This window comes from Chaetodon auriga, chromosome 17, assembly GCF_051107435.1.
Source record: "Chaetodon auriga isolate fChaAug3 chromosome 17, fChaAug3.hap1, whole genome shotgun sequence".
In the NCBI taxonomy this organism is placed as follows: Eukaryota; Metazoa; Chordata; class Actinopteri; order Chaetodontiformes; family Chaetodontidae; genus Chaetodon; species Chaetodon auriga.
In genome coordinates, this window is record NC_135090.1 from 492309 (window position 1) to 516915 (window position 24607).

Consider the following 24607-nt stretch of genomic DNA (forward strand, 5'->3'; position numbering starts at 1 on the left):
AGGAATAAATAAAATTCTTGAATTCTGACCTGCAAGTCCACTGCAGCAAGCTGGACTGCTCTAAAACAGGTAACAGCCTTGAATTATCAGATGTACAAGCTTCCATTTTGTGAATGACAGACAGAGCAATTGTTCACAGGATGGAGATATAATGTGACCTAACTTTACAGGTGTAACAGAACTCAGTTCTGACCATACTGTAGATATGTATAATGTTGCTTGAGGTCAGAGGCGAAATACATCTGCCATTTACAATCAATGCAAAGTAAAACTCTGCTTTAGTCTGGTCGGAAAGGGATAGTTTGTATTGTAAGTCAGACTTTCAGTAGTTTGTGGAAGAGACAACAAATACAAGAAAATAAAAATGAGTGATAATGAAAGCAGCAACAGAGAAATACTGTTCAGTGTGGAAACGAGGATAAGAATCAGAGTATACAAATTAAGTATTATGGCAGATGGAGCCTGAATGGACTAGAAGTGGGGAAACTTCTGTGGAAACTACATTTTTTGTTGTTTGCAAAGTGGTTCCATTTATTTGTAGGTATTTAGTGCTATATTACCTGATGGAGTACAGCAGGGCTCTTCAGCAAGTAGTGTCCTGGACCAGTGTGTGGACTGTTGTTTATGGTTGAGAAAATATAGGGCCAATGGAAAGGGCTGTCTGCCCCTAAAGCAAAGTGGTGAAAACATTCAAAATATAGCAAACACTTAAACTGATATTGATTATTTTAGGGGTGGCTTCTTTTAGGTGGCTAAAACATTTCCCTTCTGACCTTGTTCACAACAGTACATTGCTTGGCATCTGTACCAGTACTCCTATTACTCCACACTGGAGGTGTGCTGACCACCACCTACCGACTATGTACAACCCCATCCAAACTATCAGTCATACAGGGCAAGAAACATCAACAGTCAGGCAATCAGACCAATTGTTAACAAACAGTTTAACAGTTGAATAACAACAGCAGTCATTGAAGACTTGGACATACAATTTGTTTTCCATTTTATGTATAGTTTTACCATAAGTTTTTTCTGTGCACACTGGGTTATCAAAGTGTTTCCACAAATCAGTAACCAACCAAATACATTCAACCCTTCAAACAAGCATCATTGAAGGCATGTATCCACACTGACAATGCAGTTGTTGTTGTTTTTTTGTTTGTTTTTTGTTTGTTTGTTTTTTAGATTATTTTTCTTTGTCATTTGTGTTTTATCGAGATAGTGATAACTGGAGAGAGACAGGACAGGCAGGGGAGAGAGACACAGGGGAATAACATGCAGCAAAGAGCCCAGGCTGGTATCTAACCCAGGCTGCTGCTGTAAGGACTCAACCTTAATACATGGTAAGCAGTCCACCAGATGAGCTACCAGTGTACCCCAGTGAGCTAAACTTTAAAAGAAAACAGTTTATCTTCTGAAAGTGCTTCATAAAGTAATGTTCATCAGATGAGGCAGCATGCATTGATGTGAAGTGATCTCCTCCAGCCTGGACCTCTCTGCCCTGCTTTACATCCTGGACTCTTCTGCCTTCCTCTGGTCAGCTCTATGAACTGCTGCTGAGTCTCCGACGCAGCAGTGAGGCAGGCTTGCTTTCGGTGTCCTCTGCGTCACTTTCACATTGTCTCTGGAGAAATGGGTTAGTACAGTTGCATTCTAATCTGATGCACACTTTTGGGACTCATATACATTTGTACAACTATATCTTGTAAAGTTTACAACGTGCATTTGACCAAGACCATCAAAACTCTGTGCTCATGTTGCACAGGACTTTGACTTTCAAAATAAACCTTTTAATACAGGGAGTCTTTGTTCTGGTTTTGCTCCACCCATGACTTAGCTATTATTTTCTCCTTTTGTACCGGTTTTAATGCAGAAATATTATCAAACAACATATCACACATACTGTAACTAACCTGGGCACCATTGCAGTCAAAAACTGTAAGTAGAAAAATACATTACTGAATGGTGCTCATCATTCTGTTGCTTTAAACAAAATTATTTGCAACTTTGTGTTTTTCAACCCTTTCACTTCACTACTAATTACCTACTATTTTTTAAAAATATGGTAATACTGGACGGAGTAATTGTCTTTAAATGGAACAGATACAGCATTGTGTACAATGCAGCATGATAACACATGCTAACAATAAAACTTGACAGTATTAGGCGATATATTTTTAAGTAATACATCATGACAGGCCCTGATATACACTCATTATACCACAGCTAAGGGGCGTTCTTCGGCCCAACGCGTAGTGGACAATTGGACAGTCTCTGTCCAATGTCCTCTTAAAAATCTACTCTTTGTTGATAAACTAAAATGTAATGGAAAGCTTTGCTGCAATCCGATTACAATTAATACTGTTAGAGCATGGAGGATCACAAGGCATATGGAAGGCAGATCAGGGCTTACGTCAGTTTTCACCCCGATCACTGATAACCCTGACTTACTCCCAGGTACCTTGGACAGTTAAGGGAATTTCTTCCTTGATCTTTTTGATGGTCCCACCCTCATGACTTTCAATCAAATTATGGACAAATATGGCATATCAAGAAATGATCTTTTTCATTATGTTCAGGTCAGAGATTTTATTATAAAAGACACATTGCTGTTTGCTGATATGAATGTCACACAAACAGAAAAACAAGTGCTTCTTTCTCAGGGGGATGCTTCCATTAGAGCCTTCTATGCTGGTCTGAGGGATTGCTCAAATTTCAGTGCTCGGGCGCTGGGAGTGATCTGGGAGAGGGAACTGGGTGTTGTGATAACTGAGGAGATGTGGGAGGACATCTGGGATAATGCAAGGAAAATAACAGTTTGTAATCGGACAAGAGCGATGCCACTTAAGATACTGCATAGAGCACATGTCGCTCCAAACCGCCTCTCCAAATACAGACAGGATGTCTCTCCATCTTGTCTTAAATGTAAGGCAGGAACTAGTGATCTTACCCACTGTTTCTGGTCTTGTGTAAAAATACAAAAATATTGGAATGATGTCTTATTTGAAATACAAAAGGTTCTGAAGAAGGAACTTGAACTTGACCCAGTTCCCTTTCAGTCGATTCACTCGGTACAACACATATTGTATGGGATATCACGCCCCCACGTGGCCTGACTGAAGACTTTTAGCTCTGAAGCTTTTTTGTCCTGTTCTGACAGGCCATCATGTCCTGATCAGGACAGACAACACGACGGTGGTTTCCTACATAAACAAGCAGGGAGGGACACGCTCCCTGCCCCTATTAAAACTGTCTCACTCTCTGTTGCTCTGGTGCAGTACTCATTTTCTGTCCCTCAGGGCCACACATGTTCCAGGGCACTTGAACCTGGGGCCGGATCTTCTCTCCAGGGGAGGTCCTCTGGTGAGGGAGTGGAGATTGCACCCACTGATGGTGTCTCAGATCTGGAATCAGTTCGGCAGGACAGAAGTGGATCTTTTTGCCTCCAGAGCAAATACCCACTGTCCCCTGTTCTTCTCCATAACAGACCGCAGCGCTCCCCTGGGAACGGATGCGCTAGCACACACATGGCCCAAGACGCTGCTGTATGCATTTCCCCCAGTGGAAATGATTTTGTCTGTTCTGGAGAGGGTGCACCAGCAGGGGCTCTCCTTGATCCTGGTGGCCCCTCGCTGGCCGGCGAAGTCATGGTACGCAGAGATGATCAGTCTGCTAGCGGCAAGCCCCTGGCAGCTCCCTCTTCGCAGGGACCTCCTCTCTGGTGTCAGGACCGAAATGTACTCCCATTTCAGTGCTCTATGGTGGATGTTTTAACATTCCTTCAGGAGCTGCTGGATAAGGGTCTCTCTTTCTCAACGATTAAGGTCTATTTGGCAGCTATATCTGCATGCCACATCGGTTTTGATGGAGTGACGCCAGGCGCTCACCCTCTTGCTATGCGCTTCCTGAAGGGAGTCCGCAGGCTGAGGCCTGTGTTTAAACCCAGCGTTCCCTCATGGGATTTAGCGTTGGTGCTTGAGGCTCTTTGTGGACCCCCATTTGAGCCTATTGAGTCTGCAGATATGAAATTTCTTTCATACAAGACTGCACTGCTACTTGCTTTGACTTCTGCAAAGCGAATGGGTGACCTTCATGCTTTGTCTGTGCATCCCTCTTGTACCCAGTTCACTCAGGATGGATCTAAGGTTACGTTGCGCCTGAATGCGGCGTATTTGCCTAAGATTATCCCCGCAGCCTATAGCTCTATGGCTTTTGAGCTCTTGAGCTTCTGCCCCCCTCCTTTTGCATCTGAGGAGCAGAGGAGGTTACATTCCTTGTGCCCTGTGCGTACACTACGCACTTACATAGGCCGCACCCAAGGTGTGCGTTTATGTGACCAGTTGTTTGTCTGTTTTGCTAATCCGGCTAAGGGTAAGGCACTGTTTAAACAGCGGCTTTCCCACTGGATTGTGGAGGCTATCTCCCAAGCATACAGCAGCAGGGGTCTTTCGTTGCCCCAAGGTGTGAGGGCACATTCAACCAGGGGCATGGCGGCCTCATGGGCCTTGTTTAAAGGGGTTTCAATGAGTGATATCTGCGCTGCAGCTAGTTGGTTGTCATCGCACACTTTTGCTCGGTTTTATTGTCTGGACGTGACAGCCCCTTCAGTGGCTCACTCTGTCCTTTCTGCTGGGTCTACGATGCACTAGAGTATTGGAGGTTTGGCTCTGTTTGGTGGCTGCTCTGCAGGGCGTGTATACATGTCCCATACAATATGTGTTATACCAAGTGAATCGACTGAAAGGGAACGAAATGTTATGAATGTAACTTCTGTTCCCTGAAGGAGAGGAACGAGGTACAACACATATTGTATGGGATATCACGCCCCCGCGTGGCCTGACTGAAGACACCTCTATTCACGCCTTTACGGCAGATGACCTGTGGTGACGTATGTGAGGCCCCGCGTGCACCACCACAGTCATCCTTCAGTTCGATAACCGCTCTTCACCGAGCCCAGCTGCGCAGCGGGGCAACGTGGTGTTGTACCTCGTTCCTCTCCTTCATTCGTTCATTCACTCCTACGTTCCTTACATTCACTCCTACGTTCCTTACATTCATAACATTTCGTTTCCCTCCTTCTGGGTCTTCCCAGTGCCCGTGTAACTGATACATATCAGAAAAAACTATGTAATGTTATGACATTTTGTGCCAGGAAAAATTTTCTTCAGCACTGGACTTCAGATAAAGCCCCCTCAGTTGTGGGATGGCATAGGACAATAATGGAATATATACCTCTGGACTTTCTGACCTGTCTCCTGTACTACAAAACTAATGCCTTTGAAAGAATATGGAAACCATTTCTTGATTATATCAATGTAAATATTTCTGCTATAATGACAAGGGCATTTGTATAAAAGCTGTATTTCTCTCTATTTAGCTCCCATTGTATTGTATTGTATTGTATTGTATTGTATTGTATTGTATTGTATCTCACTTACCTGGAACTGGTCTTTCTGTTTGTGATTTTGATTTTTAGGTTGTTACTCCCAGCTTGTTTTTGTTTTTGTTTGTTCCTATCTTGTGTTTGTTTGCTTATTGATAAAAATGAATAAATACGTTAAAAAAAAATTAAGTAGATTTCTTGCTGAAAAAAGAAAAAAGAATGTTTTCATACTACTAGTATGTAAGTTGAGTGAGATAAGTGGTCTCACCTGTACCAGATCTGGATCTGAGCTGCCCTTCAGCAGTTTCAACTGGACCAGCCGATTACACATCCACACCATGTTATAGGACATCTAGGAGGGGCAGGAGGGGTGAAGAAAGAATGTGTTACCTACAATGCAACCAACCAGAATTTTTAGTTTATTTATTTTGTTAACAGGATGTGTTATACAAACATATATTTTTCCCTTCATTCTCAGTTAGATGCTTAATCCTAGATACTTCAGAACTTGTACCTGTTACCATTCTTCTTCCAGCAGATCAGTTTCAGTTTCAATGAATATACTAACCTTAGTGCTCATAGTCCATTTCTCTCTCGAACCCTCTGTTTGTGCCCCATAAGTCCAGGTGTGTGCTTTTTTGGCAGGGACCAGACCAGAGCTTTCTTTCTCTCTTCTCTCTCAGGCTTCTCTATGCTGGACCACCAGCTATCCTGTGACCTGTCTCTCCCCTGGCTGTCAGTGACTCATTCCAGATGTTTAGGATCTGGATCTTCGTCCTGCAGGAGATTCAGTCCCTCCTGTTCTCTCTCTCTCTCCCTTGTGTGCACGTTATCCTTGTCTCTCTCTTCCTCTGTTTCTTTCCTTTGTCCTATCTGCGTGAAAGGAGGTTGTACGACTGAAGTCTGTATGGCAACACCTGAAGTTGCTCAATGTCTGTCTGAATCCATTCTTCATATTTGTTTACAGTCTATCTGAAATTTTGTCATGGCTGTCCATATACAATTTTTTTTTGTTGGTCTAGTTTGTATACAAAACATTCTGTCCATCCTGGGAGATTGATCCCTCCTCTTTTGCTCTTCCTGAGGTTACTTACAGATTTTCTCCATTAAAGGTTTTTTGTGGGGGAAGAGTTTTCCTACCAAATCAAGCATCTAAGGATATGATGTGCAGACTGGAAGGCCCTTTGAGGCAAATTTGTGATTTGTGATACTGGGCTATGCAAAAAAAAAAAAAACTGACTTGATTGCAGGGACTCTGGCTTGGTTGCGCATTGCAAAGACAACTGGCTATATCTGCAGAAAGGAACAAGGTTCCCTTGTTCTTGTACTATTGGCTCCTACTGGTCAGTTGGGCCACCTGCACAGTAAATGTTACACCCCCTGTGGAACTGGGGAAAGTCTGACCCACCCATACGTTATACCTGTTGAAGCCAATTGATGGAAGGTGCAGTTGATGGAATTGATTGAAGTATGCAGTTCAGCAATCCAACAAAGACTTCATCTGAAACATACTGACAACTGACAACTTTAGCAGTGACTGTCTCTGGTTTAAGTCTGGCCTGACCTTTGTTGCATGTTGTTTCTCATCTCTCCCCTCATCTGTCTACTGCCTGCTCTCTAATAAAAGTAGAAAATGTGCAAAATTCAAATTATTATTTATAACATATTCATTTGGCATACATATCCGGACTCACCTTCCATTTCCTTCTGGCGTTGAACTTCTTAAAGTTCTTCATATTGATTGAGGATCGATTCCTATTGGCCACCTCTTTGCGTGTGATGGGCTGCAACAGCAACATTTTTACTCAGTTACATGCAGTAGCATCCAGCAGCATGATGCAGTAAACAACTAAAGCAGGTCTGTGGGCCTTAAAATGGTAGAAGACTTATAGTAACCTTAATCCATGGATGAAGCAGACACTCCTCAGCTGTTAGTCTTTCGCTGTAACACAAATCAACACATAAGTAATGACACCAGATCAGTAGAGTAGTTTTTTTATATTACATATCACATCAGGCAGCTTTTTGCATTGAGATGGAAAATAATGTTATTGGTTGTTATTACATGAAAGTGTGTTTGCCAGGGTAAGTACAGCTCATAAGCCTCTGTATCTGCACCGCCACTGGCTGTTTGTTTTACAGATCAACCCCCAAAAAACACAGACACAACCAAAACTACACATAATACAGCCTGTGGGGTTTCTGTGGAACTGAATCAGAAGCAAACTCATTTAAACATACTTCTAACTCCTCCTAATTTGAACCTTGAATCTAAGGCCACTCCCCTCAACATTCACTTCTGGCGGCAAGACACTGTCAGTGCTTTCTTGTGCCTTCTGAAATTTATTGGTGTCTGCCCTCCCCAATACATGACATAATCACTGTAGTGGATATCAAACATTCTCCTGTACTACTAGGTACTGTTGGGACCACACCACAGAGACAAACAAAGGCAGGCCTGCATGTATACTCACATGTCTGAACAAAGGCCTACATGCAGATTCCAAAGCCCGATAACAAACTCAGAACAAAGAAGTAACACCAGAATCCCGCCATGCCTTGCAAATCACACGTAACAGCCAGATTTGGCCTTGAACCAAATCCCACAACGCAGCCATAACACCATCAATGGTAATCGCCGCTCATCGCTTCCCCTCATCTTTCCAGTGCAGCATGAATTGCTACAGGTGACACCAAGTATTAATCAAACATTTGTATTTTACTAGTAACCTAGGCAACATTTTAAGTAACCTAGCAAGTAACCTAGTAACCTAGCAAGAGGAGTAACAGACTGTCTGTATTTGCTGAACACATGTGGATTGCTCAGCACATTATACTGGTAGTGTCCTGCACCATTAGGCTTTGTTGTATTTTGTGTTAGAGTTCTGCCACTGTGGTAAAGCCGCTAAGTTGCATTTTATCAGATGAAAGGCTAGTGCCACAGCTGACAGAATCTGAGCAGAGATCACTTGCTGGGTTTCTGTGTGATGAAGAGACAGTTACTGTGTCTTTCCTTGGCAGTTGGAAACTATCTTTGCTTTGCATTGAATGCCTTTCTCTCTCTCTCTTTTAGAAACACACACACAAGTTTACATATAGGCACACACACACACACACACACACACACACACACACACACACACACACACCTAAGGGCAGATAGTGGTTGTACAATTTGGTGTCGTTCACCACCATCTTCTGCTCAGAGGCCTGCAACACATCCTCCATTGTGCTTCTCATCTCTGCATCAAGCCTCGCAGTCTTGAAACTCCCATGATGTAGCCTCTGACGTGGCCATGCCCGCCATCTTGTCTCTCTCCTCCCTTTCCCCTCTCTCTCTCTCTCATTGACATTTAAGTGAACAACCCCTTTTGTGACTGTATCCACTGTTCGGTTATTGTTCCCCAATTCCAGGGTGGTGCTTCTTTTATTATTAATTCATATAAGTAAGTTTATTAACATTAAGGTAGTTATTGGTATCAATTGCTATCCTTAATATTTATTAATAACCAAACTTGCTCTGACCAAATCCCAACAGTACCAGACACCATTGTATTCGAAAGTGTACTCACAGCATCACCCATATCTCAGTCTTCATTATATTCCGCAGTTCACTTAAGGTCACAAAAAAAATAAAATGCATAGCAACAAGAATACATAAAAGATATGTAATTATAGTGATAAGGAATGCACAGTAAATGTGATCAATCAATATTTATTGATTAATACCTTGTCCATTCAAATTTAGGCTTTTCCCATTACAGCTCTGAAGGAGTGGCCCATGTGAGAACGGCTCCCATGGGAAAGCACTCCAGGCTTTTGTCACATGGAAGTGGGCAAGGTTTCACCTGAACTGAGTTGGAAAAAGATAGATGACCCTAGGGGTGTCGGAAATTTTTGTTTACCCATCAGTCACACTAACTGGCAGGGTTCAGGGGATGCAATATTTATGGCTGACATTTTTAGAAATCAGTTTCATTTTAGGAAGGTCTTTGGGTATTGTGATGTTTTGGGGTTCACTCTGCTGTTTTGTTGTTTTCTTTTTTACCATGGTCATGTCTGTGCTGATATTAAAGTGTGTACAATGTGTGCATATGCACTGTATATACTGTATGTGTGACTACTTAAGTGGAGATGCAGATGTTTGTTTGGATCAACAATTGAGTGAGAAATGTTGTGCACTTTCTATAGTTAAATGTGAAACTTATAATATAGCATATTATATAACCCATAATAATAAATAATATTACAGCAGGATAAACAATTCTATCTATATAATCAAAGGATATTTAAACCTGCAGTAAGCTCTGTTGCTGGTGGCTTGATTAAAACTACAAAATTGAAAAATATTAAATTCAAAAATGTGTGTTCACAAATGCAGAAACACAACTGGAGGTGTGGCTGGCAGGCGTATTTAGTGGCAGGCAGTGCAGCTGAATGGCACGCAGCAATTATCTCCACCAGTTTTAAGCTCCGCATTTGTTGCTCCTGGTTGTGAGATCGTTTTGGTATCTTGTATTCAGCACATGAACTCTATACCTTGTTTCGTCGTTCCTGGTGAAATTTTGCTGCGACACAGCCGCTACTTATTCTGAGAGTGTTTTTGTATATTTAGATTCCTGCCTGCCTGCCTCCTTAGTTTTGTATGGTTTCGTTTTTGGGACACTCTTAGTTATCTTGTGTTTTATGGTTTTTACCTCCAGTGGGAGAGAGTTTTGTCATTTGCCTTTTTATTTTACTGAATAAAACCATTAAATGGCTCTTCTGTGTTTGTCCTCTGTGCCTTAGCGTTTGAGTCATATTGTTAAGTGGTCTACAGACCTAACAGGAACATCTGGAAGATTACATCAATGAATGCCTCAACAGAATCTGCACCATGAAAAAGGACAGCAAAAACAACACGAAAACAGGCAAAACTAGCTTCATGCCAAGCAGCAAGAAATCCCTTTCAGGTTCACTCTCCAACCCAAGTACAACACCATTAACATCCCTGAAAACACCATCCTGCACAGAGGTAAGTGACATATTCATCTAATTCTCATCATCACTACAGTTTGGCATTCAGCACCATCATTCCGCAGAGACTAGTTGAGAAGCAATTATTCAGTTAAATAATTCTGATTTGGCCTGGTTGTCTAAAGGTGATATGTTGAGTTGTCACTTTGATGGGAATATTGTAGTTTTGGCAAAATTGGCAGCCAAGACAGTATAGAGAGACTACACAGTATTCCTTATAACAGGGCACTTCACTTATGTTAAGTGACCATCCTGGTTGTTGTTGTTGTTGTTATCTAGTGTCTTGGAAGTTCATATATGCTATATGTAATGTAATATACAGTACTGTGCGAAAGTTTTAGGAGAAATGCTGTAAACTAAGAATGTTTTCAAAAATGTAAGTGTTAAGAGTTTATTTTCGTCAATTAACAAAATGAACAGAGTGAACAGTAGAGAAATCTAAATCAAATCAATATTTGGTGTGACCACCCTTTGCCTTCAAAACAGCATCAATTCTTCTAAGTACACTTGCACACAGTTGTTGAAGGAACTCGGCTGGCAGATCGTTCCAAACATTTTGGTGAATCACAGATCTTCTGTGGATGTAAGCTTCCTCATATCCTTCTGTCTCTTCATGTAATCCCAGGCAGACTCGATGATGTTGACATCAGGGCTCTCTGGGGGCCATAAAATCACTTCCAGGATATCTTGTTCTTCTTCACGCTGAAGATAGTTCTTTATGACATTGGCTGTATGTTTGGGGTCATTGTCCTGCTGCAGAATAAATTTGGGGCCAATCATAAGCCTCCCTGATGGTATTGCATGATGGATGGAAGTATCTGCTTGTATTTCTCACACCATTAATCCTAACCAGATCTCCAACTCCATTTGCAGAAATGCAGCTCCAAACTTGCAAGGAACCTCCACCATGTTTCACTGTTGCCACTGACACTCATTATTATACCGCTCTCCAGCCCTTTGGCGAACAAACAGCCTTCTGCTACAGCCAAATATTTCAAATTTTGACTCATAAGTCCAGAGCACCGGCTCCATTTTTCTGCACCCCAATTCCTATGTTTTTGTACATTGTTGAGTTGCTTGGCCTTGTTTCCATGTCGGACATATGGCTTTTTGGCTGCAACTCTTCCATGAAGACCACTTCTGTCCAGACTTCTCCTGACAGTAGATGGGTGTACCTGGGTCCCACTGGTTTCTGCCAGTTCTGAGCTGATGGCACTGCTGGACATGTTCCAATTTCGAAGGGAAACACGCTTGATGTATTTTTCATCTGCTGTTTCCTTGGCCGAATACTGCGTCTACGATCTTCAATGTTGCCAGTTTCTTTGTGCTTCTTCAAAAGAGCTTGAACAGCACATCTTGAAACCCCAGTCTGCTTGAAATCTTTGTCTTGTCATGGTGTATGGCCTGTGACATTAAACTGTCTTCCACAACTTCACCTTGGTAGCAGAGTTACCCTAACCCTTTACCCAAACCGAACCCTAACCCAGAGTTTAAGCCTCCTACACAACTGTTTCTGTTTCAGTTAATGACTGAACAACCCACAGGTGAAATTTATGATAATTAGCACCTGTTTGATATAATTGGTTGATCATACACCTGACTACAATCCTACAAAATCGCTGACTTTGTGCAAGTGTACCTATAAGAATTGTTACTGGTTTGAAGGCAAAGGGTAGTAACACCAAATATTGATTTGAGCTAGATTTTTCTTCTGTTCGCTCACTTTGCATTTCGTAGATAACAATAATAATAATAATAAACAATTACTATTTACATTTTTGAAAGTATTCTTAGTTTACAGCATTTTACCCACCTGCCTAAAACTTCTGCACAGTACTGCATAAGGTATACATCAACAGTACAATGGCAACACAATTAACAAAAAACTATTATTGAAATCACAACATGGTCAAGTGCACTATCCAAATCCTACAAGCAGCAATTTAGGTAAGGTAAAGGTAAGGTTTTAAACTATACCATTATAAATGAAGCATTGTGGTATTACAGAAGTGCCCCGGACTAGATATCATATTCTCCAGATATAAGGGAACATGCTTGTTAAGTACAGACCTCAGCAAAAATGACATCATCATTTTTATATTTTTTTCAGTGAAAACAAAATGCAGGTCGCCGGTTCGATCCCCGGGTCGGACAGGGCCTTTCTGTGTGAAGTTTGCATGTTCTTCCCATGCATGCCTGGGTTCTCCCCGGGCACTCCGGCTTCCTCCCACAGACCAAAAACATGCTCATTAGGTTAATTGGTGGCTCTAAATTGTCCTTAGGTGTGAGTGTGAATGGTTGTTTGTCTCTATATGTTGCCCTACAATCGACTGGCGACCGGTTCAGGGTGTACCCCGCCTCTCGCCCGTTGACAGCTGGGATAGGCTCCAGCCGCCCCCGCAACCCCGAAATGGATAGTCGGTATAGAAGATGAATGAATGAATGAACAAAATGCAAAAACTAGTATCCCTACTAAATCATGACTCATCGCAAATGGCATATCTGTAAAAATAATATGAATAATAGAATTTTTTGCATTTTGTTCAGCCATTGTGGCAATGTTTTGCTATTTCACTCAGTAGGAATAAAAAAGCACTGTCACTGCCATCAGTTATTCCAGTATTCCTATTGAGCAACTAGGGGAATACGTCTTACACTGATGACAAATCCTGATTACAAATTCTGTAACTATACTACTTACTTGGGATTTTTCACCAAAAGTTTCTGGATGAAGTCTTTGGCCATGGAGCTGGTCATGCTGAAATGCTGTGCATCGAACTCATAGTTCATAGCAATGATGTTCCTCAGAGTATCTTCATTAGTTTCACCTTGGAAAGGTGAAAAACCGCTCAATCTGAGGACAGTGTACACAGCAAGAGTGAGACTACAGTTTATCCACATATTTTTGAATACACCTCTAAAAAAAACTACATTTTGACCAAAAATCTCCGAATAGCAATTAAATGAGAAGATAATTTTAACGCTGAAGGCCATAATAAACATGATGGAAAAGATCAAAAACCAGTGAGAATACATTGCAGTAGATGTTTCCATAAGATCATGAAATGTTTTAAATGTATACAACAACATATTTAATGCCTACGAGCACTCACAAGCTATCTGACACACAAAGACTTACAACTTACAGTATGTAGGTAATTACTCCGATGCTCCTGGAGGAGAAAAAAACACAAGACACAGGAAACCGTTGTGTGGTCTAAACCTTTTCACTACTATATGACAAATGTTGGACACATACAGTATTTACCTGTTTGGACATTCCCTCAGTTATTCAGTGTGATACTGTATTATTCTATTGGTATTTCAAAATGTTAGTAGAATGGGCATCCTGGCATCTGTGTAACTGAGATCTTGGGCAGTGAGTGCAGCTCAGAACAGCCACAAACATGATACTAGCACAATAATTTACTCCCTCTTATACAGAACACTCACCACATATCTGCTGTTGTGCTCAAAGGTTCATAGTTGATCACCTCAGGAGCTGAGGAGGGGGGAGAGAGAGACAGAGAGAGAGAGAGAGAGAGAGAGAGAGAGAGAGAGAGAGAGAGAACCCAAAACCACCTTGAAATCTTGGTGATTGTACAGGTCAGGTTGAAGATATGTGTGAAGCATCCACATTTTAGAATATGTAGCTTCTTGGTAGCAACTTCCATCAGAATCAGACTGATTGTTTCTCTCAATGTACTTACACACTAATAGACATACAGTCCACCACAAGCTCATTAGTTTCGTTGATATTGATATTGAGATCCCACAAGTGACTGTCATTACACCATGTCATTACACAAAGTTCTCAGTAAAACATAGTCTCTAAATGAAGACAGCATGTTTCTCATTGTAAATTAATCACATACTCAATAGAGTGATAACATCTGGCTTTTATAACATCTAACTTTTATTATTATTGTTCTAATAAAGTCTTCACTACATACAGTATATTGTAAGAGTCTGGACAGACATGGATGTAAATTTTAAACATACAACCGCAAGATGCTAATTCTAGTTATGAATTCAAGAAACTGAACTTTTATATCACTGGGTGTATATATCATTACTATATATACTCGTACATATAGTTATACTATATGTTTATGAATGACTTAGTGTGCTTTTGAAGAAAACTCACAGATATCTAAAAACCAAAACCCTCAATAAAAACATCATGTCAAATGAAGGTTTACCCATCCTTACCAATGTACTGTGGCGTACCACTTGTGCTCCTGTACTCCTCCCCCTGATGAAAATGGTGGGCCAGACCAAAGTCAATGAGTTTGATGTTGGGGTGTGGTGACACTTTATCTGACAGCATGATGTTTTCTGGCTGAATAGAAAGAATTATGCTGTGATAGTGGAAGCATATATTTTAATATAATTTCCTAACAAAAAAAGCAAAACATGAACAGAAAGCAGAGAGGCAATTTAGTTCAGTTTACTCGTACCTTGAGGTCAAAGTGAGCAATGTTCTTTCTGTGCATAAATCTTAGTCCCTCCAGGATCTGCTTCATGAACTCAATGGCCTCACTCTCCAACAGATTCTCTTTCTCAGCAATGAAGTCAAACAACTCCCCTCCACCAACACTGAAAAAACAGACGTGTGTTGTAGTGCAGTGTTTCTCTATATTTGAGAACCAGAATACATGCAGACCTTATTGATAATTACTGTTATTCCTCACAATCACACATTGGCAGTGACTCCTTTATATTTTATGTTGAACAGTTTAAAATATGGAACCTACAAACATAGTACATTTTTTTCAGTTCTCGGGGCAATTAAAAAACAGCTGGCAACAAAAACTGTGAAAATATGTTCCCTGGAGCCAGAGGCTGAATGGATTTCAAGTCCTCTATGAAATGCTTTGAGATAGCTATCTTACAAAATCTTAAAACCAGACCTTCTGCATTTCACACAAATCTGTGGATGATGCCATAAACCAAGCCCTGCAATACCTCAGCTCTCCTTTAAATACTGTTATCCCTCACCTACTGTTAAAAAAAAAGCATGCACCTCAAAGTCTCCACCTCTGTCTGTTGGAGAATTCAGAACCTCCTTTCCAACAGGAAACAGTTTGCCACATCTCAGAACCACTACACTACAGCACCGGTACCCCGCAGGGCTGTTTTCTCTCTCATCTGCTGTACTCACACTCCAACAATGATTGGAGGCTGAAGCAAGTGCGGCTGGTCCAATTTTACATTTCTATTATGAATCTATTATCACCTCTTCAGTGTCCTCCTGGCGATGCACTGCTCATTGCGCAGTGTGCAAAGAAAATCATTAGATGTTGGTTCATCCCTATGACAGAGCTGTACTTATCCATGACCAGGAAGAGAGTACAGAAAATCTTGGTAAACCCAACTCACCATCTAAGCTTTCAGCTCAGCGGACACTGAGAATGAGAGCCAAAAAAAATAGGACAGCAAGCTACCTCAACAGCTTCTTTTACCAGGTTATAACCCTCATACACAACCCCCATTTCTGTCTACCACTTGCATCCCACTACATAAATTGACACCCATCACAGTTCCTTGATCTCCTCCATTCTCTTTACTTGCACATTATGCATTCTGTACTCAAATACTGTTGCACACTGAATAATTTCACTATGTTTTAATTTAAATCGCTGATTGCACTAAAGTTTTTTGACATTACTTTGCTGTTCTGGGATATTCTCCAAAACAAAATTACTTGTTCACATGTATTTGGCAAACAAAGTCTGATTCAGATTCCTAAACACCAGTGAGCAGTGGACGTTACTGTTTAGCACAGATATCTCCAGCTGCTGCTTCAACAATGTCTGGTTAATATGCCTAGTTACGTGACTCAAGAGTCATGTAATTAGTCTAATTATGATGGACATGCAACAGCTCATGCAGGTTCCCAAGGATACTGGCTGCACCTGGACTGTGCCTTCTACTGTGCCCTGTCTGTCTTCAATTGCAACTGCTTATCAGGCATAATTCTACTATTATTAATTTTTTTTTATTATTAGTCAAATGTCTATTATTATAGCTGATATTATTACTATCATTGGTGTGCATCTCTCTCTACCTTTCTATCCATCTACCAATCTACTACTCTCCCTCTCTTCACCTGGCCTACTCTCAGTTTAGTTTTAGGGTGCGACTGCTTTTGTTGTACATGGGAGAGTTGTGAGCCTCACTTATCAAAACAAGTATAATTAATAACATTGTTTAACAGAATGTAATGTTAAAATTTACTGACACAAGTAATTGGAGCAGAGCCATCAATCACAGTAACACCTGTGCTTTTCCTGCTAAGTCCTTGACATATGATCCACAGATGCACACTGGATTAGTCCATAAAAACAAAATCTCACACACACACACGCACACACACACACACACACACACACACACACACACGTGCGTCAACTCACAGCTCCAGAATGAGCACCACTTCAGCTCGACTCTCGAAAACATCTTTGAGAGTCACAATGTTTGGATGTTGAACAGCCTGGAGAATCTCCACCTCTTGCTCTACACTGGTCCTTTCCAGACCCAGACGACTGCAAGCACTCTTCCGAATCTTCAGGAACTTGCCTGCCCAACAAGTGCCAGTGGACCGCTCACAAACCTGTCGAACCTGAGCAAAATGCCCCCTGGATGTAGCAAGAAGATAATTCATAGTAAACACCAGGTTTGAAATATAGCAACAACAAACTTTTTTTTTTTTTTTTGAGGCAAATCCCCAAAAGCTCAGCAAAACTGCACTGAATTCCAAAAGTCTCATTTAAAAAGTAATTCTTCAGACCAACATGAGAGAAAATGCAACTTCCCCCATTAATCCACTATTGCATTTCCATGCAGAAATTTGAAGAAAAGAAATAATAAAAAACCTTTTAAAAAGATTGCTAGGTGGGCCAACATCAGCGACAAAAATCACATGCAGTTGTGTCTATAAATTTTTGGACACTGACAAGTTTACCATTGTTTGTCGCTGTTCTCTAGCTTCTCGGATCTATCCTCACTTTCAGCTTTAAAAGTGAAAGTGAAATTTTAAAACTTCACATTCTTTTTGGTGACAAGTGTAGGAATAATAACTTTTTATAAACATTAAAATGTAGCGTAGAGTGCAGTACAACAATGACCCGGCTACAGTTCTTATATTACCGACTCAGTATGCATGTTACAGAACCTCCTATTAGTCACAAGCAAAAAATATATGCATTCTTCTGGCAACAGTAAAATTTCCAAAATACATATCTGGTCCCGTGCACAAAAACAATGCATATGCAATTTTCCACACATGAACTGGTATTTATAAAATAGTAAGTATGCAGAGAGAATGTGCACAACTCAAGCACACGTCAGACCAGCACATATCGTTTGCATGATATGAGGTTGGGGAGATAAAAAATTAAGGTGACTAACAGGATGTTGTTAGTTAACAAGTTTATCCTTATTCTTATTTACATTTAACACATTTTATTTCCTTGAGCTTTTCATTCGATGAAATTTCATTTGATGATTGAGGTATCATTACTGCTGAAGATGGCATCCATGAATGATAATACCAGTTCCATAAACAGCCACAGCTGTGCATGCTGCTCTTGTTGTTAAACAACCTCACAGATGTAAAACAACCAGTGAAACTGCATTTTATTGTTCCTTTCATTAAAAGACTGCTGTGGAAGACAAAGGTATTCATGTGAAAATATGTGATTAAGTGCATGTCTTTGTCCATTTATGGTTATCTGTAGAAATGTGGGAAAGTCTCGAGTTTCAGTGGAATCACATACTACTTTATAAACTTTATATACATATATTTTAAATTACTTAGTTACATTTGGAAATACTGGATGTTATGGGGTTGGTTAAAAATCCAAGAGACTGTCTAATTTGGCTTGTGATGGCTTTTTTTGAATGTTTTTTTGGATGAAACTCAGCTTAGTTTTTTGTTTAGTTTGAAAATGAGCAATTTACCTACATAGTCATTGTTTCATTTATAATCCAAGGTGCTGGTGTACAGAAGAAACACAACAACAAAATCTATAAATGACCAAATACTTAATGACTGCATTGTGGTAAACATGGCTTGATACTGGTCGAGCTTAAAAACAACCAGCCATATCCATACCTTCCGAGAATTTCCCCAATCTCATAGAAGTCTGCCACATTTTCAGGCTTGAAGACTGCCATGTTGATTTGCTTCACTTTGATCTCTTGGTCCTTTGTTGGTCCCCTCCTGGTTATTTAACAGTCATCTTCAAGTGGCTCATGATCCTTCAAATTGTACATACACCAAAGTTGGACCTGAGTATGAATAACAGATTTAAATTACACACAATATGGTGTTCATTTTTTTATTTTATGGTGTACATTGTTTTCTTGGTGTACACGCTGTTAACATTTAACTATTCTGAGAATAAGGAAAATGACAAGATGAGACAGCAATTAACCCGCTAGTCTCCCAAGGGATTCTTTAAAATCTAAACTCTGGTCTCATTGGCTCACACATCTCTTTGAATAATAACTAATAATAATTGACATTAGAAACAGGACGTGAAATCTGAAGTTTTATAGTTTTAGATATAGTGGTTTATCATTATCTAAAAGGTCAGAGATAAGAGATGAAGATAAAGTTTAGAAAAAAGTGTATGTTTCCACACTACAAACAGCAGCCCAGATATAGAAATCTGCTCACATCTATTTAAAAAAAAAAAGAAAGAAAGAAAAAAAGAATCAATATGGTGTACCTCCTACCTGTGTACAAACCTCCCATACACAGGCAGCCAACTGTCACTCGCAGAGTTAAAAGATGGTCAAACCAGCCTGATGAGGCTTTGAAAGACTTAGAATACGACAATGTGGGAATTACTCTGAGATGCTCATAAGAAGTACACTGGCAGTCTCACAAACAACATAAGTTTATCAACTACAGCGTGGAGAATGCACAGGACTGTACAGTGTTTTTCCAACAACGTACCCTAGATTAGTTCTAACATAAAGGCCTAAAAGAGGGCTTATAGATCAGGAAACAAAGATTAGCTGAAAAATCTGCAGAAGGAGCTGAGGAGGAGAATGAGGCAGGTAAAAAAACATCGACACGAGAAATTAGTTGAAACAGAACAACATTAGCGGAGTCTGGAGGGGCCTTACAATCATCTCTGGCTACAACGAACTCAACTACCAGTCAGTGGGGGGGGGGGGGGGGGGGGGGTGGATGGATGGATGGATGGATGGATAGATAGATAGATAGATAGATAGATAGATAGATCCCCAAGGGAATTTCACAAATGCCAGCATATTCTACAAATTAAAGTGAAAGGCCTGCAATAAATAATCCAAAGGCACAGCAAGCAAAGAATTACAAATTAAAAGTATAAATGTCCAAATGTCCAGTGCAAACAGAATTAAAAGTGAAAATGTCCAGTGCAACAGAATGCAAGTTTAAATGTCCAGTGTTCAAATGAGTTTAAATAAGATGTCCAGAGTTCAGAAAATTGAGGAATATTGACATTAATGTTTAACGTGTGCCCCCCCCCCCCCCAGGACAGTGCCTGTCACTGAAGCTGCTCCAGCTGTGCAGCAGGAGCTCTGTGTCCACAACAGAGCCTGCCTTCCTCACCAGTTTGTCCAGATGTGTAGCATCCCTCTTTTTGATGCTGCCTCCCCAGCACACTGCTGCATAGAATAGACTGTCACCACAGTCTGGTAGAACATCTGCAGCATCTTTTTGCAGATGTTCAAGGACGCCAGCCTTCTGAGGAAGTACAGCCGGCTCTGTCCTCTCCTGCACAGAGCATCTATGTTGGCAGTCCAGTCCATTTTATCATCCAGCTGCCCTCCCAGGTATTTATAGGTCCATACAAACTCCACACAGTCCCCTTTGAGGGTCACAAGCTCCGGATGAGGCCTGGGCCTCCTTAAGTCCGCCATCATCTCCCTGGTCTTGGTGGTGTTGAGGTGTAGGTGGTTGGAGTCGCACCATGTGACAAAGTCCTGGATCAGTGTCCTGTACTCCTCCTCCTGTCGACTCCTGATACAGCCCACGATAGCAGTGTCGTCTGCGAACTTTTGCACGTGGCAGGACTCTGAGTTGTATTGGAAGTCCGATGTGTACAGGGTGAACAGGACTGGAGACTGGTCCCCTGCAGTGCTCCTGTGCTGCACCCCGCTTTGAGCTGCAGCCGGTGATGATCTTCATCCCATCCCACACCTCCTTCATGCTGTTGTTCTGCAACTTCTGCTCAAGCTTCCTTCCGTACTGCTCCTTCGCCTCCCTGAGCTGGACTCTTGAGTTCCCTCTGCATACGCTTAAGCTCCTGCTGATCACCATCCTTGAAAGCCCTCTTCTTCCGGTTTAGAAGGCCTTTGATGTCACTCATGATCCAGGGCTTGTTGTTAGCACAGCAGCGTACAGTCCTTAAGGGAACAACAACGTCCATAAAGAAGTTGATGTAGTTGTGCAGTTCACAGCCCCCTCAAAGTCCTCGCCGTGTGACCCCTGCACTACATCCCAGTCTGTAGTTGCAAAGCAATTTCTCAGAGCCTGTTCTGCCTCAGGAGACCACTTCCTGAATGAGCGTGTGGTTGTTGGGAGCCTCCTCACTCTTGGTTTGTAGTGAGTTTGAAGCAGAATCAGGTTGTGGTCTGCTGTCCCCATCGCAGGCAGCGGGGTGGCGCTGTATGCGTCCTTTACATTTACATACAGTGGGTCAATAGTCCTATTTCCCCTGGTGTGACAGTCCACATACTGGAAGAAAGCAGGTAGTGTTCTGTCCAGAAAGTACAAAAAGGTACAAAATAGCAAATGGCAGATATGACCCGGTTAGCAAAATCTGGTTCCTAACACATTCTGGGAACATTATTTGTTTGGTTGTGTTTATTGAACATTCCTATACAACATTTCCCAGATGTTAACACTGCATGTTTTTCAGACCTAAAAACAACATTATTGTTATGTTCCCTGAGTGTTCTGGGAGGGTTAGTTCAATGTTCAAGGAAGGTTACTTGAATGTTTCCCTTAACACTGTCTAGATGATAAAAGGAGAGTTTTCAACACAGAACTAACATGAATCTACAAGAAGTTTGTAACATAAAGCTTATTCAACTGACCCTCCAAGAACATTCAGGAAATGTAACAATAATGTTGGTTTTACATGACAAAACTTACAAAATATGAAAGGGACATGTTCAAGTAACATTTCTTAAACATTCAGCTCACCTCCCCAGAACGTTCTGGGAATGTAACAATAGCAGTCCACTTTATTATTCAAGTGAGATGATGTACAACTCCACCATCCTTGTAGACAACTACTGCATGGCATGCTCCTCACTCAAAAAATTATGCAGAAGATGGCAAGATTTAAATGGTAAAGTATAAGATAAAATATGTGTGCTTCCCATTATCAATTGACTTGCAAATGTGATTTGTGGTGGCACGGTGGCAACACTGTCGCCTCACAGCAAGAAGGTGCAAGAAGGTCCCGGGTTCGATTCTCACTGTGGGCACCGGGATGTGTCCTCCACCATGCCTTCGGTGCCTGCTGCTCAAGGAAAAAAAAAAGGGCCTTTCTGTGTGGAGTTTGCATGTTCTCCCCGTGTTCACCTGGGGTATCCTCCGTAAAATATACCGCCACTAAAAATTTGCAAGAAGATCACCACCTGACCAATGGTTTCCAAAAAGGGCGCTGCTTGCATGGCAGCCCACCGCTCCTGGTCTGCCGTGGAAGAAGGATGACCAGGATGGGAGAAATGCGGAAGACAAATTTCACCTTCGTGTGCAGTGTCCTGCATGTGCATGATGTGTGACAATAAAGGGGAATGTCTCCCCCTGATTCTTCTTCTTCTATTTTTAGGATAATGCACTATTTGATTTTTGATTGTTTTGGTACAGCCCCATTTCCCAAAAAGTTAGGACATTGTAAAACGGAAATAGAAACAGAATGTGATCATTTGCAGACCACTAAACCCCCATATTTGATTGAAAATAGCACAAAGACAATGAGAAATTTCATTACCTTTCAAAATGATGTCCTCATTTACAATTTGATGCCAGCAACGTGTTTCAAAAGTCGGGACAGAGTCATGTTTACCACTCTGTAGCGTCATAACTTCTTTTAACATACATGGGGAACACAGTTCATCACTGCATCCAAAAATGTAAGTTGGGGCCATCCAGCTTGTTTATCAGCGCACAGTTCAATCCTCCATGATGGTATAGGGGTGCATTAGTGTACACGGCAAGGGTAACCTGCACATTTGTGAAGATGTTATTAATGCTGAACAATAGTAGACCACACGTTTTTCAGGGAAGGCTTTGCTTATTTCAGCAGACAATGCCACACCACATTCTGCATACATTACAATAGCATGGCTCCATAGTGAAAGAGTCTGGGTGCTAAACTGCCTACCTCCATTCCAGGCCACTTGTTACCCATTGAAAATGTTTGGCGCATTATGAAATGTAAATTACTAAAAATGAGACCCCAAACTGTTGACCAGCTGAAATAGAACATCAAGCAAGAATGAGAAAACATTCCACTTTCAAAATTACAGTAACTGGTCTCCTCAATTCCCAAATGCTCAAGGTGTTGTTAAAAGAGGTGATGCATCAGAGTGGTAATCATGACCCAGTCCCAACTTTTTGGAAATGTGTTACTGACCTCAAATTCTGAATGAGGATATCATTTTCAAAAAACAATGACATTTCTCAGTTTCAACATTCACATCTTTGTACATTTTCAGTTAAAGAAAAGGGTTTCAGTGTTTTGCAAATCATCACATTCCATTTCTATTTACATTTTACACAGTGTCCCAATTTATTTGGAAACTGTTACAAATTTGAGGTTTAAATAACTTGTTTTACATGTCTTGTTTATGTAGGAAATACAATACTCATTTTACAAGTTGTAGCATGTCTGTAAATGAAGTATCCTGTCAAATATGGTTAGTTTGGCATTAAATAAGAGTTAAAATACACTTAAGTCTCCCACCATCTGGTCCATGGTTGACAGGACAAAGTTTTTTTTTCCGTCCTTGTTGTATCATTCGTTACGTCAAAAAAAAAAAAAAAAAGTTCAAAACCCTAAAGTCTTAAATGAGTGCAATAACACAATACATAATCCCAAAAGTCACATAGTTTAAGGCGAAAGCTAATACCTTCCAATATTTCAGACTATAGATTCGAAGTAAATGCGTAAAAATCAACTGAAAAATATTGCTTAACAGAAATGTAGAAGTAACGTTGGCCTCAATAACAAAGCCACTGAAACAGAACGTACCCACTTACTGTGACTGTTCGGTTTCTGGACTAGATGTTCCCATGAACAGTCGTCTATCCGGTGAATGTGTCCCAGTGCCGCACGAACTTGTCCTGTGTGAGTTGTACCCTGGAGCTCACGGGCGGTTCGGGAATGCGGAAAACACCCGCATTCACAGTTTGACGTCATGTCCGTTTTACAGTAAATACAAGTTGAGTGACCTGGAGAGGCGTTCACGGCACCTTCTCCCGACGCGAACACACAGGAACTTGCCTTGTGTTTTTAAATTCACTTTTGACAGGGACACGTCAAATTGATAAATTCTATAAAAATAGCACTTCCTGTTTCAGACTTCAAAATAAAAGGGGAAAAGTTCTAAAGTTACAAAATGAAGTAGTTTTTTTTATTCAATATCTTGATAAAAATATATAAACATCGCATCGCGTGTGTAGTGTAGTGTGTAGTGCGGAGCTACAAACGCAGCAACCAAAAGCGTTTCTAGTCATTTCTGGGGACTTTTAATCATAACATTTCGGACAAAACTCTTCCAACATTCCACCAATTTATTAACTGCCCCCACCAGAATATATATATATATATATATGTGTGTGTGTGTGTGTGTGTGTGTGTGTGTGTGTGTGTGTGTATGTGCAGTCTAATGCAATCCAATACAACAGCTCTGCCATGCATTCTGCTTTGACTAAGCTTTTGAAAAGAAAGACATTTTCAGTCCTTGACATTGTCAGAAAGATGATAATTAGACTTGTTACTGGGGTTGTGGTGGGTGGTGCTGGTGTATTGGAGTGCATTACATTGACAAGAATTCCTAATATTTTGGCCACTCTATTAACATACATGGGGGGGGGCAAAATATTAGGAACACTTGTCAATATAATGCACTCCAGTACAACAGCACCATCCACCACAACCTCAGTAATAAACATTATGTAGAATTACCACC

General features: G+C 41.0%; 1 protein-coding gene across 6 annotated transcripts; it reads right to left on the reverse strand.

Moving 5' to 3' along the window:
* Nucleotides 1-23822, reverse strand: LOC143335355 (death-associated protein kinase 2). 6 transcript variants are annotated; one of them, XM_076754730.1, is made up of 12 exons: nucleotides 23676-23822; nucleotides 18519-18694; nucleotides 16819-17040; nucleotides 14860-14998; nucleotides 14612-14741; nucleotides 13853-13901; nucleotides 13546-13572; nucleotides 13101-13253; nucleotides 7280-7325; nucleotides 7078-7167; nucleotides 5652-5735; nucleotides 1-1624 (listed from the first exon to the last, which is right to left on the reverse strand). In XM_076754730.1, the coding sequence occupies exons 2-12, from the start codon at nucleotides 18578-18580 to the stop codon at nucleotides 1544-1546; spliced, it is 1083 nt and encodes a 360-aa protein (XP_076610845.1). In that variant the 5' UTR covers nucleotides 18581-18694; nucleotides 23676-23822; the 3' UTR covers nucleotides 1-1543. The 6 variants fall into 6 exon arrangements, with proteins under 6 accessions (XP_076610845.1, XP_076610843.1, XP_076610848.1 ...); XM_076754728.1 differs by having other exon boundaries at nucleotides 23668-23810; XM_076754733.1 differs by having other exon boundaries at nucleotides 5652-5773; nucleotides 23668-23810.
* Nucleotides 23823-24607: the final 785 nt, after the last annotated feature.